This window comes from Barbatula barbatula, assembly GCF_947034865.1.
Source record: "Barbatula barbatula genome assembly, chromosome: 10".
NCBI classification, from domain to species: Eukaryota; Metazoa; Chordata; class Actinopteri; order Cypriniformes; family Nemacheilidae; genus Barbatula; species Barbatula barbatula.
The window spans coordinates 22,301,219-22,313,687 of NC_136773.1; the positions used below are offsets into that span (position 1 = coordinate 22,301,219).

General features: G+C 40.0%; 1 protein-coding gene across 1 annotated transcript in view; it reads right to left on the reverse strand.

The window, feature by feature from the left end:
- otogl (otogelin-like) overlaps positions 1 to 12,469 on the reverse strand; it is a gene marked incomplete at its 5' end in the record, with an annotated part of 30,429 nt that overhangs the window by 15,138 nt on the left and 2,822 nt on the right. Inside the window, 27 exons of the mRNA XM_079466012.1 lie at positions 369 to 647; positions 843 to 1,016; positions 1,117 to 1,143; positions 1,743 to 1,899; positions 2,202 to 2,318; positions 3,018 to 3,137; positions 3,242 to 3,388; positions 3,527 to 3,661; positions 4,862 to 5,000; positions 5,421 to 5,528; positions 5,629 to 5,803; positions 6,478 to 6,521; positions 6,623 to 6,697; positions 6,782 to 6,947; positions 7,721 to 7,930; positions 8,123 to 8,247; positions 8,351 to 8,528; positions 9,334 to 9,460; positions 9,541 to 9,686; positions 9,799 to 9,845; positions 10,067 to 10,175; positions 10,309 to 10,434; positions 10,515 to 10,621; positions 11,132 to 11,238; positions 11,447 to 11,571; positions 11,957 to 12,162; positions 12,304 to 12,425. Of these exons, the coding sequence (XP_079322138.1) occupies positions 369 to 647; positions 843 to 1,016; positions 1,117 to 1,143; positions 1,743 to 1,899; positions 2,202 to 2,318; positions 3,018 to 3,137; positions 3,242 to 3,388; positions 3,527 to 3,661; positions 4,862 to 5,000; positions 5,421 to 5,528; positions 5,629 to 5,803; positions 6,478 to 6,521; positions 6,623 to 6,697; positions 6,782 to 6,947; positions 7,721 to 7,930; positions 8,123 to 8,247; positions 8,351 to 8,528; positions 9,334 to 9,460; positions 9,541 to 9,686; positions 9,799 to 9,845; positions 10,067 to 10,175; positions 10,309 to 10,434; positions 10,515 to 10,621; positions 11,132 to 11,238; positions 11,447 to 11,571; positions 11,957 to 12,162; positions 12,304 to 12,425 (3,598 nt within the window). The remainder of the gene's footprint in view (positions 1 to 368; positions 648 to 842; positions 1,017 to 1,116; positions 1,144 to 1,742; positions 1,900 to 2,201; positions 2,319 to 3,017; positions 3,138 to 3,241; positions 3,389 to 3,526; positions 3,662 to 4,861; positions 5,001 to 5,420; positions 5,529 to 5,628; positions 5,804 to 6,477; positions 6,522 to 6,622; positions 6,698 to 6,781; positions 6,948 to 7,720; positions 7,931 to 8,122; positions 8,248 to 8,350; positions 8,529 to 9,333; positions 9,461 to 9,540; positions 9,687 to 9,798; positions 9,846 to 10,066; positions 10,176 to 10,308; positions 10,435 to 10,514; positions 10,622 to 11,131; positions 11,239 to 11,446; positions 11,572 to 11,956; positions 12,163 to 12,303; positions 12,426 to 12,469) is intronic.

A 12,469-nucleotide genomic window follows, 5' to 3' on the forward strand; every position in this document is an offset into this window, starting at 1 on the left:
TTTATTTCACTGGGACTTTAAAATTTTAAATAAACAAAATAAATAGAAGTACTAAAATATCTAAATTGTATTTCTGTGTTGATTACGAGTACATACTGTATATATCAAAAAAATTAAATAAAGATGCATTTATCGAGAATATGACGCGCAAGTCTTGTTTACTGAATTTGTATGCTTAAATCAATAAAAAATACTGTACTGAATAAGGATATACATTTTATTCTTTTCAGAAAACACGTCTTAATATCTCAGGTCATGTTGAGTCTTGATCTTGATTCAAGAATTTTTAGATATCTGTACTGGAAAATATTTTTAAGCAGTGTACAATATGAGAAATTACGCAAGTATTTACCTCCACAAAATCTTACCCTCAATGATGAAACTGCTGCTGATTTTGAAGGTATTTGCGTGGTCGTAGTTCTGAGCTCGAGCTTGTGCGCGTGTGATGGTGAGGAAGACGCCCTTCTGACTGTGTAACTCAAAGGAGGATCGTCCAGGTACCCACAATCCCTGGTGGTGTATGAAGCTGGCCCGTTGTCTGAACTCCTCCCCGGGCTGCCAGTGCTCCAACCGTAACGCACGGTTGCCGGTGACACACAAGAAGAAATTGGGCCTCTCTGCCGACTCCAGTGAGACAACCGGAAGTCCTAAACACACAACAAAATATCAAACGCATGCTTTGACAAATCATTTTTCAGTCCTCAGTGAAAACTAAATGTGATTTTCCATTTATTTTTATGATGCATTACATTATCGTCTGAAAATGTTTTTGTATTTCTGTTTGATTCTTGTTTTGTCTGAATCATTTTAGTGTTTGGTTCCGTGTATTTTCGTGCGCTCACGGGACGCTCGGTCCTTATATAATCCTGTAGTGATCATGAAGTGGAAGATAGTGCTGGGTTGAGCGCTGGTCCTCAAGAGAGGAAACACTTCACCACTGCTCACGTTTGCCCCAAACACACACGCCGATTCATTCTGCTCTGTATTAGACAGAGTAAATGGACCCTCTCCCAACTCTACAAACACAAACAAAGACACAAATACACATATAAATAAATGGGTTAGAGCAAGAACGTCTGCTTGGATTACGACATAAGAAGAATAAAGGATTTCTACCTTGGTTGTAGTATTCACAATCATATGCTGTCGAAGAAAAACACACAGTATGAAACCGCATTTTCAACACAATATGAAACAGAATATTCTTTGGGAAGTTTTTTAAGGCTCAGTTTTATTTATTGGCTGTAATATAAGACAGTTTCAAATATACAAGAAGATTTATGTGCTTTAAGAAAACCGCTGTATGTTGCTGGAAACAATATTGAGGATACAGACGAGCCTACAAGATCAGATTTGATCAGATTTATTTTCATCCTGGTCACCATTCAAATGTTCATCTAAAACTAACAATAATAAAGAATAAAAAAATGATCATATCATTTTTTGTATATGTGTAGCACAAACGAAGATATTTTGAGAAATGTCTCAGTGATATCGTGTTCATACAATGGAAGCCAATGGAGGCCAGTGCTGCTTGATGATCAACGTTCGTTAAAATATCTTAAATATCTTTTGTGTTTGCGGAGTCAAACAGGTTTGAAATGACACGATAATTATAACACGATGACAGAATCTCAATTCTAGGTGAACTATCCCTTTAACATGTGTTGACCTAATATAACAGATAGTAGAAGCGGGTCAAAAGGTCATGAGGCTCATGGCACGTGTGAGCTTATACTCACAGCATACAGTGGGGGATCTCCAGCTCACTGTCACGCCATGTTGACAGCACTTGTGTGCGTACGCTGCGATGCTGGTGCACAGACACTCGCAATCCCCCCCGCGGTTACAGTTGCAGGTGTCCGTCAGGCAGTTCTTGTAGAACCAGGTCACGTCCACCTGGGGGTCCGCAGGGGGGGTTTGGTTACACAATGAGCACAGAACAATAAAGGATTAGAGAATACTGGATATCAGCACCAATTAACCTGCCACAAGATACAAATGGTTGCATAACACACGGGAACACTTGATGGTGGTATGTGGCTTGCTGAACTTGTACAGCCCCCTAGTGGCCAACTGGATAAAATATGAAAGCCTCTATTTGTGATTTCATCAGACGTGTCTGTGTGTGGTTGTGGGTAAGATGTGCCCTTTTTGACGGTATGACAAGTGTGTTGTTAAAGCCCTTAGGAGATGCTCACCACATTGTGACACGGAGCAAAGACGTCACTGTACAGGAGACCACACTCGCGCTTAGCGTACGGCTGCCGGCTTAGGTCTCCTTCACATGGCCTGCGTACTACATAATCACTATCACACTACACACATAAAACACACACACTGAGGTCAAATCTTGATTTATCTTGCTTATTTTCCCCAAACTATTCCTCCAATCTCATAGTTTCTTAATGTCTAGTGTTTAACTCATACACAAAGAATTGTTAATTGTAATTTATAAACTTTTTTTTGATTTACGTGATAAGCACTCTGCAAAAATTTATTCAAAGATGTTAAGTATTTGGTCTTGTTTTCAAAGTCTTAGGCCCAGTTTCTTCGTCTTTGCTTAAGCCAGGACTATGTCTTTGTTAAATTAGGAGTCGCTTTTGATAAAATGCCTGGTAAAAAAAATTGCTGGTGTGCCTCTTGAGACAAAACAATGGCAATTACATATTTTATATGTCAGGGCAATTTAATTTCAGTAAAGACAGCTCAAATGTTCTTGTTAAGTGTGTCTCCAGGACAAACAACTAAATATTCTTAAATCAAGATACATTTACAGACATGAAAAATGACATAAGAATGCTTGTTTCTGAAAATACAATTGAAATTCTTTTTCAAGTTGTTTTTCTTTCCACTGGTTTCAAACATTTACTCACTTAATATAAAAAAACAAGACTCAGTATCTTATGTCATGTATCTTAATTTAGGAATTTAAAACATTTGTACTTACAATAGTAAATAAGAACTTTTGTTTGCAGTATATACATTTTTCACTCTTCCTAAGACAGGTGTCTTACCTGCCCGACAGCCCAGCTGTCTCCAAACGCCTGTGCATTACTGACCTCCATGTGTCCCGCTGTGGTCATGTCATTTACTGTCACCATGTCAAAGTTCCCGCACAGACCACTCAACTGACCCTACAATCAAAAAAGATCAAATATCTCTGCATTTATACATGTCGTACATCTGTCCTGTTGTGTTTCTAAGAGTGACTGTGCATTCAGACCCAATGACTTCTAACCTTCCATTGCGGTCCAGCGCGGATATGGACGGTTGTCTTGCGGTCCCATAAAACAGTCAAATCCTGGGCGGGGAAGTGGACCACTGTGTAGTATCCCGCACCCAAGAGCTGAAACTCAAACCCTCTCCCGACCACAGTAGATGAGCTCTAGAGTCAAAAGCACACAGATAACATACAGACTACAAGATGCTGAAGACAACCAACCCGAGGTCACAAGGTTTCTTCAATCAGACAGAAAATCCCTTTCATTTGTTTGTTTGTGTGTGTGTTGTTCGGTATACTCACAGGTTTACCAGAGTTATCACTGAAGTAGATCTTGGTGAGTCCAACATAGATAAGCAGGTACTTCATACAGACAATCCCACTTTCATAGCAGTCTTTATTTTGAGCCATGATGGAGACCTCCGTCTCGCCGACACTCTAGATTCAGATTTAACACAAGAATTCAATGATATTAATTTAGAAGCAAAATAAATCATTCGAACAAACAGATCATTTAAATAATCAATGCGTAGGTTAAAACTAAGCATAGGCATATCGTGTTATATGTAACTAAACCCAGTGTGTTGTTGTGAGTCTCTCTGTGTGTGTGTGTGTATGACTGAAGGCATTTCTTTTTGTGGTGATAGGAAAGGTTTGTCCCCTGGGTGGATCGCTGGGCTCCTTAGAGAATCACTGGCCTTTAGGAGACACCAAAGTCCATTCTTCTGTACCTCAAGCATCCACACACACACGCAGACAGCCATACACACACTTTCTCGGCCATTTAGGGCAAAAAAGGTAACATTGCGTAGGCTGATGGGGAACAGATTGCTCTTTGTTACGTGCGGCACTTTGCTCAGTTCCTGTGCTGGGACTGACATTAACTCAGGCTCCATTACCACAGTCGTAGTCTAATTAAAACTCCCCTCCGATTTTCCCAAGATTACAGGCGGTTGAAGCAGATCTCTTTCCTTGCTACTCTATCCGGCCTCAATGAAGTCCATAAAGTGTAGGAGCGCACACACGCTCCGTAAAAATGTCTGTGCAGGCGTGACGCTTGTGAAACAATCTCTTTCTTAAGGTAAGTTGGTAAGCGGCTTTGCATGGTTGCAAGATTTGCACACAGGGCTAGTGGTCATCACCGCTATCCGTAAGTTGTAACAACAAAACTTAAACTCTTACGCTTCACACTCTTTGATGGGAAAAGTACTGTGAGGGCGTTCCATAAGATTCAATAACAGACGGTAATATAATGATGCCCGGCTAAAACATATGTTCCAAGAACGTTAAGCCATCATTCCCATAAGGTTATAAAAACGTTACTAATGATTTTTCCACTACAATGTAAGAATTAAGTCTAAAACAGACATTTTTACCATGTTTTTAGAACATTTGCATTTATCCAAAGCGACTTTGATGATAACTACGCATATTCATTCATTTATCATCATATTATGATGATAAAATGGTCTTTTAACGTTACGGCAAGAATGTTTTTGATAACTTTGAGAGAACTTTTAGATTATGTTCTGAGCATATTCATACAAAATGCCAATTTAATAAAAATATTAAATGATTTATTAGCCCATCATAAAAACCTTTCTGTTGGTTTTCCCACATTCACGCATGTGAAATTACCTTCACAAGATAGACTTGGCAGTCGCTGAAGTAGTCATATTCAAGACCGTCAAATGTATGGTAATGACGGTCGCTGTACATGGTACACACCGCTGGACATGGCGAATACGTGCAGTTAAAGAATCCGCGATGACACACACTGGAGAGAGAGAGAGACCACATATCAGCCATTCCTATTATATATACTACCCCCAAAAAACAAACATATGACTTCTTAATACTAATAAGTGCCAAGCATACAATGTAACGCATTCAATAGTTTCAAATGTATCCCAGAATGCACCGCGGGAAGTTGTCTAAGAAATAATCACAAACTAACCATGTTTTTCCTACCATGGTGTTTACTGTGATAAAACTATTCATTTTTGTAAGCACTAAATAACAGCTTATTTTGATTCGTTTAACATTTTTGTTTGCAACATAATTCACATTATGTCCTATAAACAGGGTTTGCGAATATTCTGAATGTGGAAATTGAGCAGGTGTGTGTCACAACATCAAACTAATATTATACGTACAGTATATGAAGCTACACATGATAACACTCAGACACACTGACCAGCGATAGCATGGGGTGTCCACGGTCTCTCCAGGCAGATACTCTAGACCGAGCCATGCACAGGGGCAGTTCTCTGGGTAATAGCACTCTCCATTATGAGCCACTAGACTGCACCAATCAAAAACACTGTATAAGATTACGTCGTCTAGTGTCAATAGACACACACGCTTTTCAAGACATTTGTTAATGTGAATACAAACGCAAGTACCCTGCAGGACATCCACATCCTGGTACACACAGGGTCATGGGAGGGCAGGTCAGGTTGAGCATCAGGTTACGACAGGTAAGCTCACAGGCCACGCCCACACCTGAAGGTCCGAGCCCGCTGTGACCCCTGCAGCTGTAGAAGACTTTACCATTGGGACAATCTCCTCTCTCGGGCTCTAAATAAAGATGAGATGGAGGAGCGGAGAGAAAAATAGACAAAGAGTACCAGAGGAAACCTAATTTGACATTTTCAAAAACAAAAGTGAGCGATGCTGGCTAGGGATGTTTTGTAGGTAGCTTCGCAGAATTCAAAAGAAGATATTTTAGGCGTCATGAATTAAGAAATCTATTTTAACCTGAGCTTTTGTCATATAGCAGCTCATCGTATTCAAACGAACATCTTGTAAGTGTCAGAACTGAAGACGTCCTTGCTACCGAAATGACTTTTATTGACACCAGGCCCAGCGGACCAATGACGTTGATAGATTGAACACCGCCTCCACAGAAGGATTTCAACGACTACTTCTCTAGCCCCGCCCACTGGTTCACAAATGACTATCCATGTACACTCAAAAGCTAATAAAGATTCTGAAGCACAGCCATATCTACAAAAAATGAAAACATGAGATTGGAAAAAATGTAAAAGTTGAATTTGCTGTGTGCTGCCACCAGACTCTCTCTCTCTCTCTCTCTCTCTCTCTCTCTTTCTGTGTATCTGGGGTAAAGATCTGTCTAGAATTCACTCGCCTCAAAGCTCTGCCTCTGAGGAACGAACGCTTGACCCTGCAAGACATTCTTCCAAAGGACGGCAGAGGTGAAAGAGAATGAAGTGTAAGATAAAGTAGTTTACCTCCTTCCTCTGGCACACACTCCATTCGGCCGTTTCTACAGAGACTGAGAATAAACCACACACAGCACTTTATTACTCCACACAGACAACGATGTCATTTAATAAACATTAGTATATTCATTTCATTCTGGAAACACGCATTTACCAAGGTCCAGAAGAACTGAAGGAAACATCTCCTGACTGATACACTGAACCCATGAAATAACAGTGACACTGGGAACTAAAGAAACCAAAGAAACTTGTCATTTCACAGAACTGGAATGTGAACAAATGATGTAAACAGCACTGGTGTATTCAGACATACAGTAACACACAGCGCTGTCGAGCATGATCGTAGAACGTTCCCTCGGTACAGCTGCATCCTTCGGCACAGTCTCCATCACACACTTCGGCGCTGCTGACTGACTGACACGTCCTGCCGCATGCTGATGTGCATGGGTGATACATCATCCCCCCTAAACACACCATACCTACACACAAACAAACACACAGATAACTTACCAAACATAGCCATCATAGAGATACTTCATGATTTTAAAAAGCATCCCAGGATACGATCCAAGGGTGTGTGTTAAAATGTTTGATAGACAGATACTATATCGACAAACAGATAGACAGACAGACAGATAAATAGACAGAATTATATAGACAGACAGGCAGGGAGACAGTTATAAAAAGACAGACATAATGTACAGACAGATATATAAACAGACATACAGAAAGATGTACCATATAGATAGACAGACGGACAAGCAGGCAGATAGAAATATAGATAGACAGACAGCTGTATAGATATATACAGTATATACTGTCGATGGACAGACAGATATATACAGTAGACAGACAGACAGATAGACAGACAGACAAATATATCGATAGACGGAAAGATATATAGAAAGACAGACAGACAGGCAGGGAGAAAAACATATAGATAGACAGACAGATATACAGATAGACAGACAGATACAGTATATAGATAGACAGACATACATATAGAGAAGACAAACAGAAAGGCAGGGAGACAGACATAAACACAGACATATACAGATAGACAGACATATATTTAAATAGACAGACAGATATATAGAAGATATATCTGTCTAGACAGATGAGTAGATGAAAAGCAAGGTAGATAGTTAAAGGGATGAGTGAAAAGGTTAATGGACACATTTGAAATGATATAAGCAGATGTAAATAGTGGGAAGACTGGACAGTAGCACAAATGTAAGAATATGTAACTCACCGCACTCAGAGACGTGTGCTCTGAAGTTGATCATGACGTGGTGTTTGGCACAGATGTAGGTATAGTGCGACAATGCTGTACAGAGGCATCGGCTGCCACATCTGCAGGCCTGATAGCGACACTGCTGGTGATAAACGCTCGGACTCACATAGGCATGACACGGAGCAAACACTTCCTCTATCAGCACGTCACACTGCGCGGCATGAAACACTGAAACATACAACACAACCACATCATACAGTGATCCGGAAAGATTGACTGCAAATGTAAAATAAAATGTTATTGACTTCAACTGGATTGTTTTGGAGAACAGATTCTACTAAACAGCCTTGTGTAATCAAAACACCTCAGATATTTCTAGGACAGCTATATTAGTTATTAATATAAGGATTGCACATGTACCATTCTGCTGGTTCATTTCGCAGGGGTCGATTATGGGTATGTTGACAGGGCTCACACATGCTGAAGACACTTTCCAAGCATTGACGTGAAGCTGTGGAGTTCCTTCAATCATTCCAGCAGGTGAACTAAAGTGTAAACAACATACCAAAACCACATGTATAGTTACAACTAAAACTCACACTGAAATACAGAGAGATAACTCTTTCCCAAAATTCAGTAGGGTCTCACAGGAAGTCATCGCGCAGGTTGCCGTTAAGAGTTCCACAGAGGCCGAGCGTCGAGCCCGTCCAGGTGCTGTCCAGCTGCAGGTAGATCCGCCCACCCTGCCAGTCATACTGAAACCTCAGTCCGAACACAGACCTCAGTCCCACAAACATAGACGTCAGTCTGCGTACGTTCACCGCGTCTGACAAACAGAGACAAAACGACAACAGATAAACCTTAAAAAAATGTTTTTGTTATATATTATACGTTTTTAAAGTATATTTAAGTTCAAGTATATCTTTAAGTATATGTTATAGTAAGTAAGTATAGTAATACCAATGTATTAGTAGTGTACTATGTATTTCAATACTACTTAGAACTTAAATTAACCCAGGTTTATAGAATATGCTATAAGTATACTTAAAAGCCTACTTTTATATAGCATACATCATACAAAAGTATACAGCACTAAACATTTGAGTATATACACTTTGAAGTGTACTCTCTGTAAACTACTTAGTAGTTTTTGTACTGCAAGTATACTTTTAAGTTTCCTTAAAAGGGACAGTTCACCCAAAAATAAAAATTCTGTCATAATTTACTCACGCTCCAAATCTGTATACATTTCTTTGCTCAGATACAAATATATTTGGAAGAATGCCCACTATACACTATCATAGAAAATTTGCTTTATAAATGTCTTTGTTCTGTTGAAAACAAAAGACGATATTTTGAAGAATGTAGGAAAGCAAACAGTTCTGGGGCACTTTTGACTACCATCGTCATTTTGTCTACTATGATAGTCTATGATGGCCAATAATTGTTTGGTTAAAAGCCTTCTTCCAAATATCTTTCTCTGTGTTCAACAGAACAAAGAAATGTATACAGATTTGAAACAACTCGAGGTGTTCATTTTTGGGTGGAGTATCCTTTTAAATGAACTAATTTTCACTTAAAGGGACAGTTCATAATGTATCACATTTAAATGTTTAAACTAATGTTTTTACCATCCGTGTAGGGCAGATTGACGGTCATACTGGCCCCAATGACAACTTCACCCTCTCTGGTGAGAGTGACCTGTCTGCTGACGTCCTCATCCACCACCAGAGCCACTGAATGAATGCACGATTGATGCTGAGACAGACAGATAAGGCACTCCATCAAACACACATCAAACATCTCTGATCTCACACACTCATGCGCAGACCTCTTACCTCTCCACAGGCTGTATACTGTAACGTGATGGTAAACTTGGTGTTACTGCGGGATTTCACCAGCACGTACTGGCAAGAGCCTGTGTGCATGAAGATCCGGCCATCGAATGTGGTCACATAAGCGTCACCCATTACAGCACACTCCGCTAGGGTTTTAAAAATCCATGCCGAAACATAGATGAAGATCACAAGAAACAACAGTCACAAAACTGTGAGTTCACACGGTAGTGTACTGTGTATAATACTCAAAAAGTTCACCAGTGCAGTTGTTTTCGGTACAGTTCCACACCCCGCCCATACAAACGCTAGAAATAAAAATGACATAAAGTACATTTGCACAAGTTTAGCAACACTGCTTAAAGTGACTATTGATTACAAAATTAAAATAATGAATCAAACACGGTGCTTGCTGAATGTTTAGTGATTAAAGTGACAGCTCATGCAAAAATAAAATTTTCTATGTTGCTTGAATCATACATGGCTCTTTTGTCATAAAAAACAAAATAAGATGTGACACATTTCTTACCAGATACTGCAGCCTTGCTCCAATACGTGACCCAGAGGATATGCTGTACCGTGGTACACACAAGGACACTGGGATACTGCTATACAGGTGCCATTTTGCAGGATCTGACCTGAAAGAGAGACTCAACATCTTGAGCGATCAACAGTTTGTAACCAGACATTTTAAAAACAAAAAGCCATTTTGTATTATTGTATATTATATTTGTAATAAATATCCTTTCCGCATCTGAGCATAGGTCTTACCATCAGGACAATAACATCCATCAAGACAGTGTAGATTGGTGCCCAAACACTCTTTCTCAAAAGTGCATGTCGGTGGGCAACAGCTGATACAGTCCCTGTGGACAAAACTATCCTCACATCCGTCCGCTAAAACGAAACACATCACAAACGTTAATTCTGAAACGTGCGACCTCAAGAATCTTTGACAATTGACCATGTAAACTGACCGCATGTGGGAAAACTGTCTCTCCACTCTCGGACGGGGTATCCCACATGAGAACAGGCTCTCGTGTACTCGACCAAAGCCCTACAGAACGTCTCTTCATCATCCGACCTATACACAAAATATATTTCATAACGTTAATAAACCCAAAACAGAATAGGAACATAAAAACAAGCTATACAATGCATTCACAAACAATAATACAGTGTTTTTGTCATGATATAAAACAGGATAATATTGTAAGGGCAGCACAGCTGCGTTCTTGCAATCTGATCTCACTGCCTCTTCAATCACCAGCTCAGTCTGAATCTCTTCATAACTCATTTCATCACTCTAATCACACACACACACATACGTATATTCTGTACATATATTCACAAACACAGCCATATGTAAGGTATTTTTATTACTATAATTAACATAATCCGGTTAGAATTAAGAGGTGTGGAATAAGCTAGAACGACGAGAGAGAGAAAGAGAGAGCGAGAGAGTATCATTCATTATTATTTTGCATCTATAAATTTGGCATCTCTGATCTAAAAAGGTCGACTCATAAAGTTACAATCTCAGATAAGAGTGAATTAATGTCAACGGCTTTAAATCAAAACACGCCTGACTTACACACACATGTCCGCAACACAGCTCACAACAAATGGATTGGGGTCAATGTTCTCATGGCAGGAGATGAAAGGAAAAAAGAGCAGAGCGCTGCACGTCTCGATGGCATCCTGCTCAGTAACACACACACAACCAAAAGAAGTTATTTAGGTCGACAAATACAATTGGCATGCGATTTCCTCAAGTGAACTCATCAAAACATGTCCAGGTCCTAATTTACCCCACAGTCAGAACTGCTTCTTTTAAAAAAACACAATCCTATATTTCTAGGCACAGTCAGCTCTGTTCAAGTCCAATGTGCAGTGAGTGTGAGCCTACATCCATATCTGATTCAGAAGAGCATGGACCGGGGAAATCAACATCGACCTCAGGACAGGGTCTCTCCTGGGGCAACTCCACCGCCCAGCTGTTCCCAAACTCGTGAAGGTCTTCAGAAACAAGACCTAACAACAATACATGCAATCATTTACAGGCTGTGCACAACAACCACTTTACGATAAAATCACTGCAACATGGCGTCTGGTGGAATGATAAAAGGACAGTTCTTTGTTCCAAATCTGTATGCTATTTTTGATCGAACTGAAATTGAAATGTATGGACACAAAACCACTGAGACATTTCTCAAAATATCTTCTTTTGTGACAGATACGTAACACCAATCGGCATGAGCCATTCTCAAAACAATTCAGCCGATTCTGTCTCGATCTACGTATTACTCAAATTCCAGTGTTTGGCCTGAGTATGCGGTTCGGCTCGGTTTTGATATAATTGACCTGAATTTGCTGCTGACGGAAATGATAAGTGTGTGTCAGGGTCTGTTTGTCTCACCATGGCTGCTGCTGAGATCATCCGATCCGTCATCATTATAGTTTCCACACAGACCACAAGGCCTTCCTTTGTGTTCTTCGGTCATTTTGAGGTAGACTCCAGAGCTCCCGTCCCACGCCAGAGAGAAGCCAAACGTGCTCTTCACCAAGATGTAATCGGCCAAGCGCTCAATGAAAACATTACGCACTGTCTGCGGTAGACTCAGTCTGAAAACATGCGTAGCAAAAAAAAAACACTTCTTTTTGATAAATGCAACATGTTACCTGCTGGTGACATACGGAATGGTATTTTATTCGTTAATTGATTTAATAATATATCTATATTGATAACATAGTATCCAAACTCACCTGTGGCCACCCTTGAGTACCTGATAGCCACTTATATAGATTTCCTCTTCGTTTGGAAAGAACAGACTCAAAGCACGAGAACATGAATACACTGAACCTCGACATGAACGACTGTTGTGAACCTGAAAGTCACACACAGAAATAACTGATCACTGCAAGCACTCAC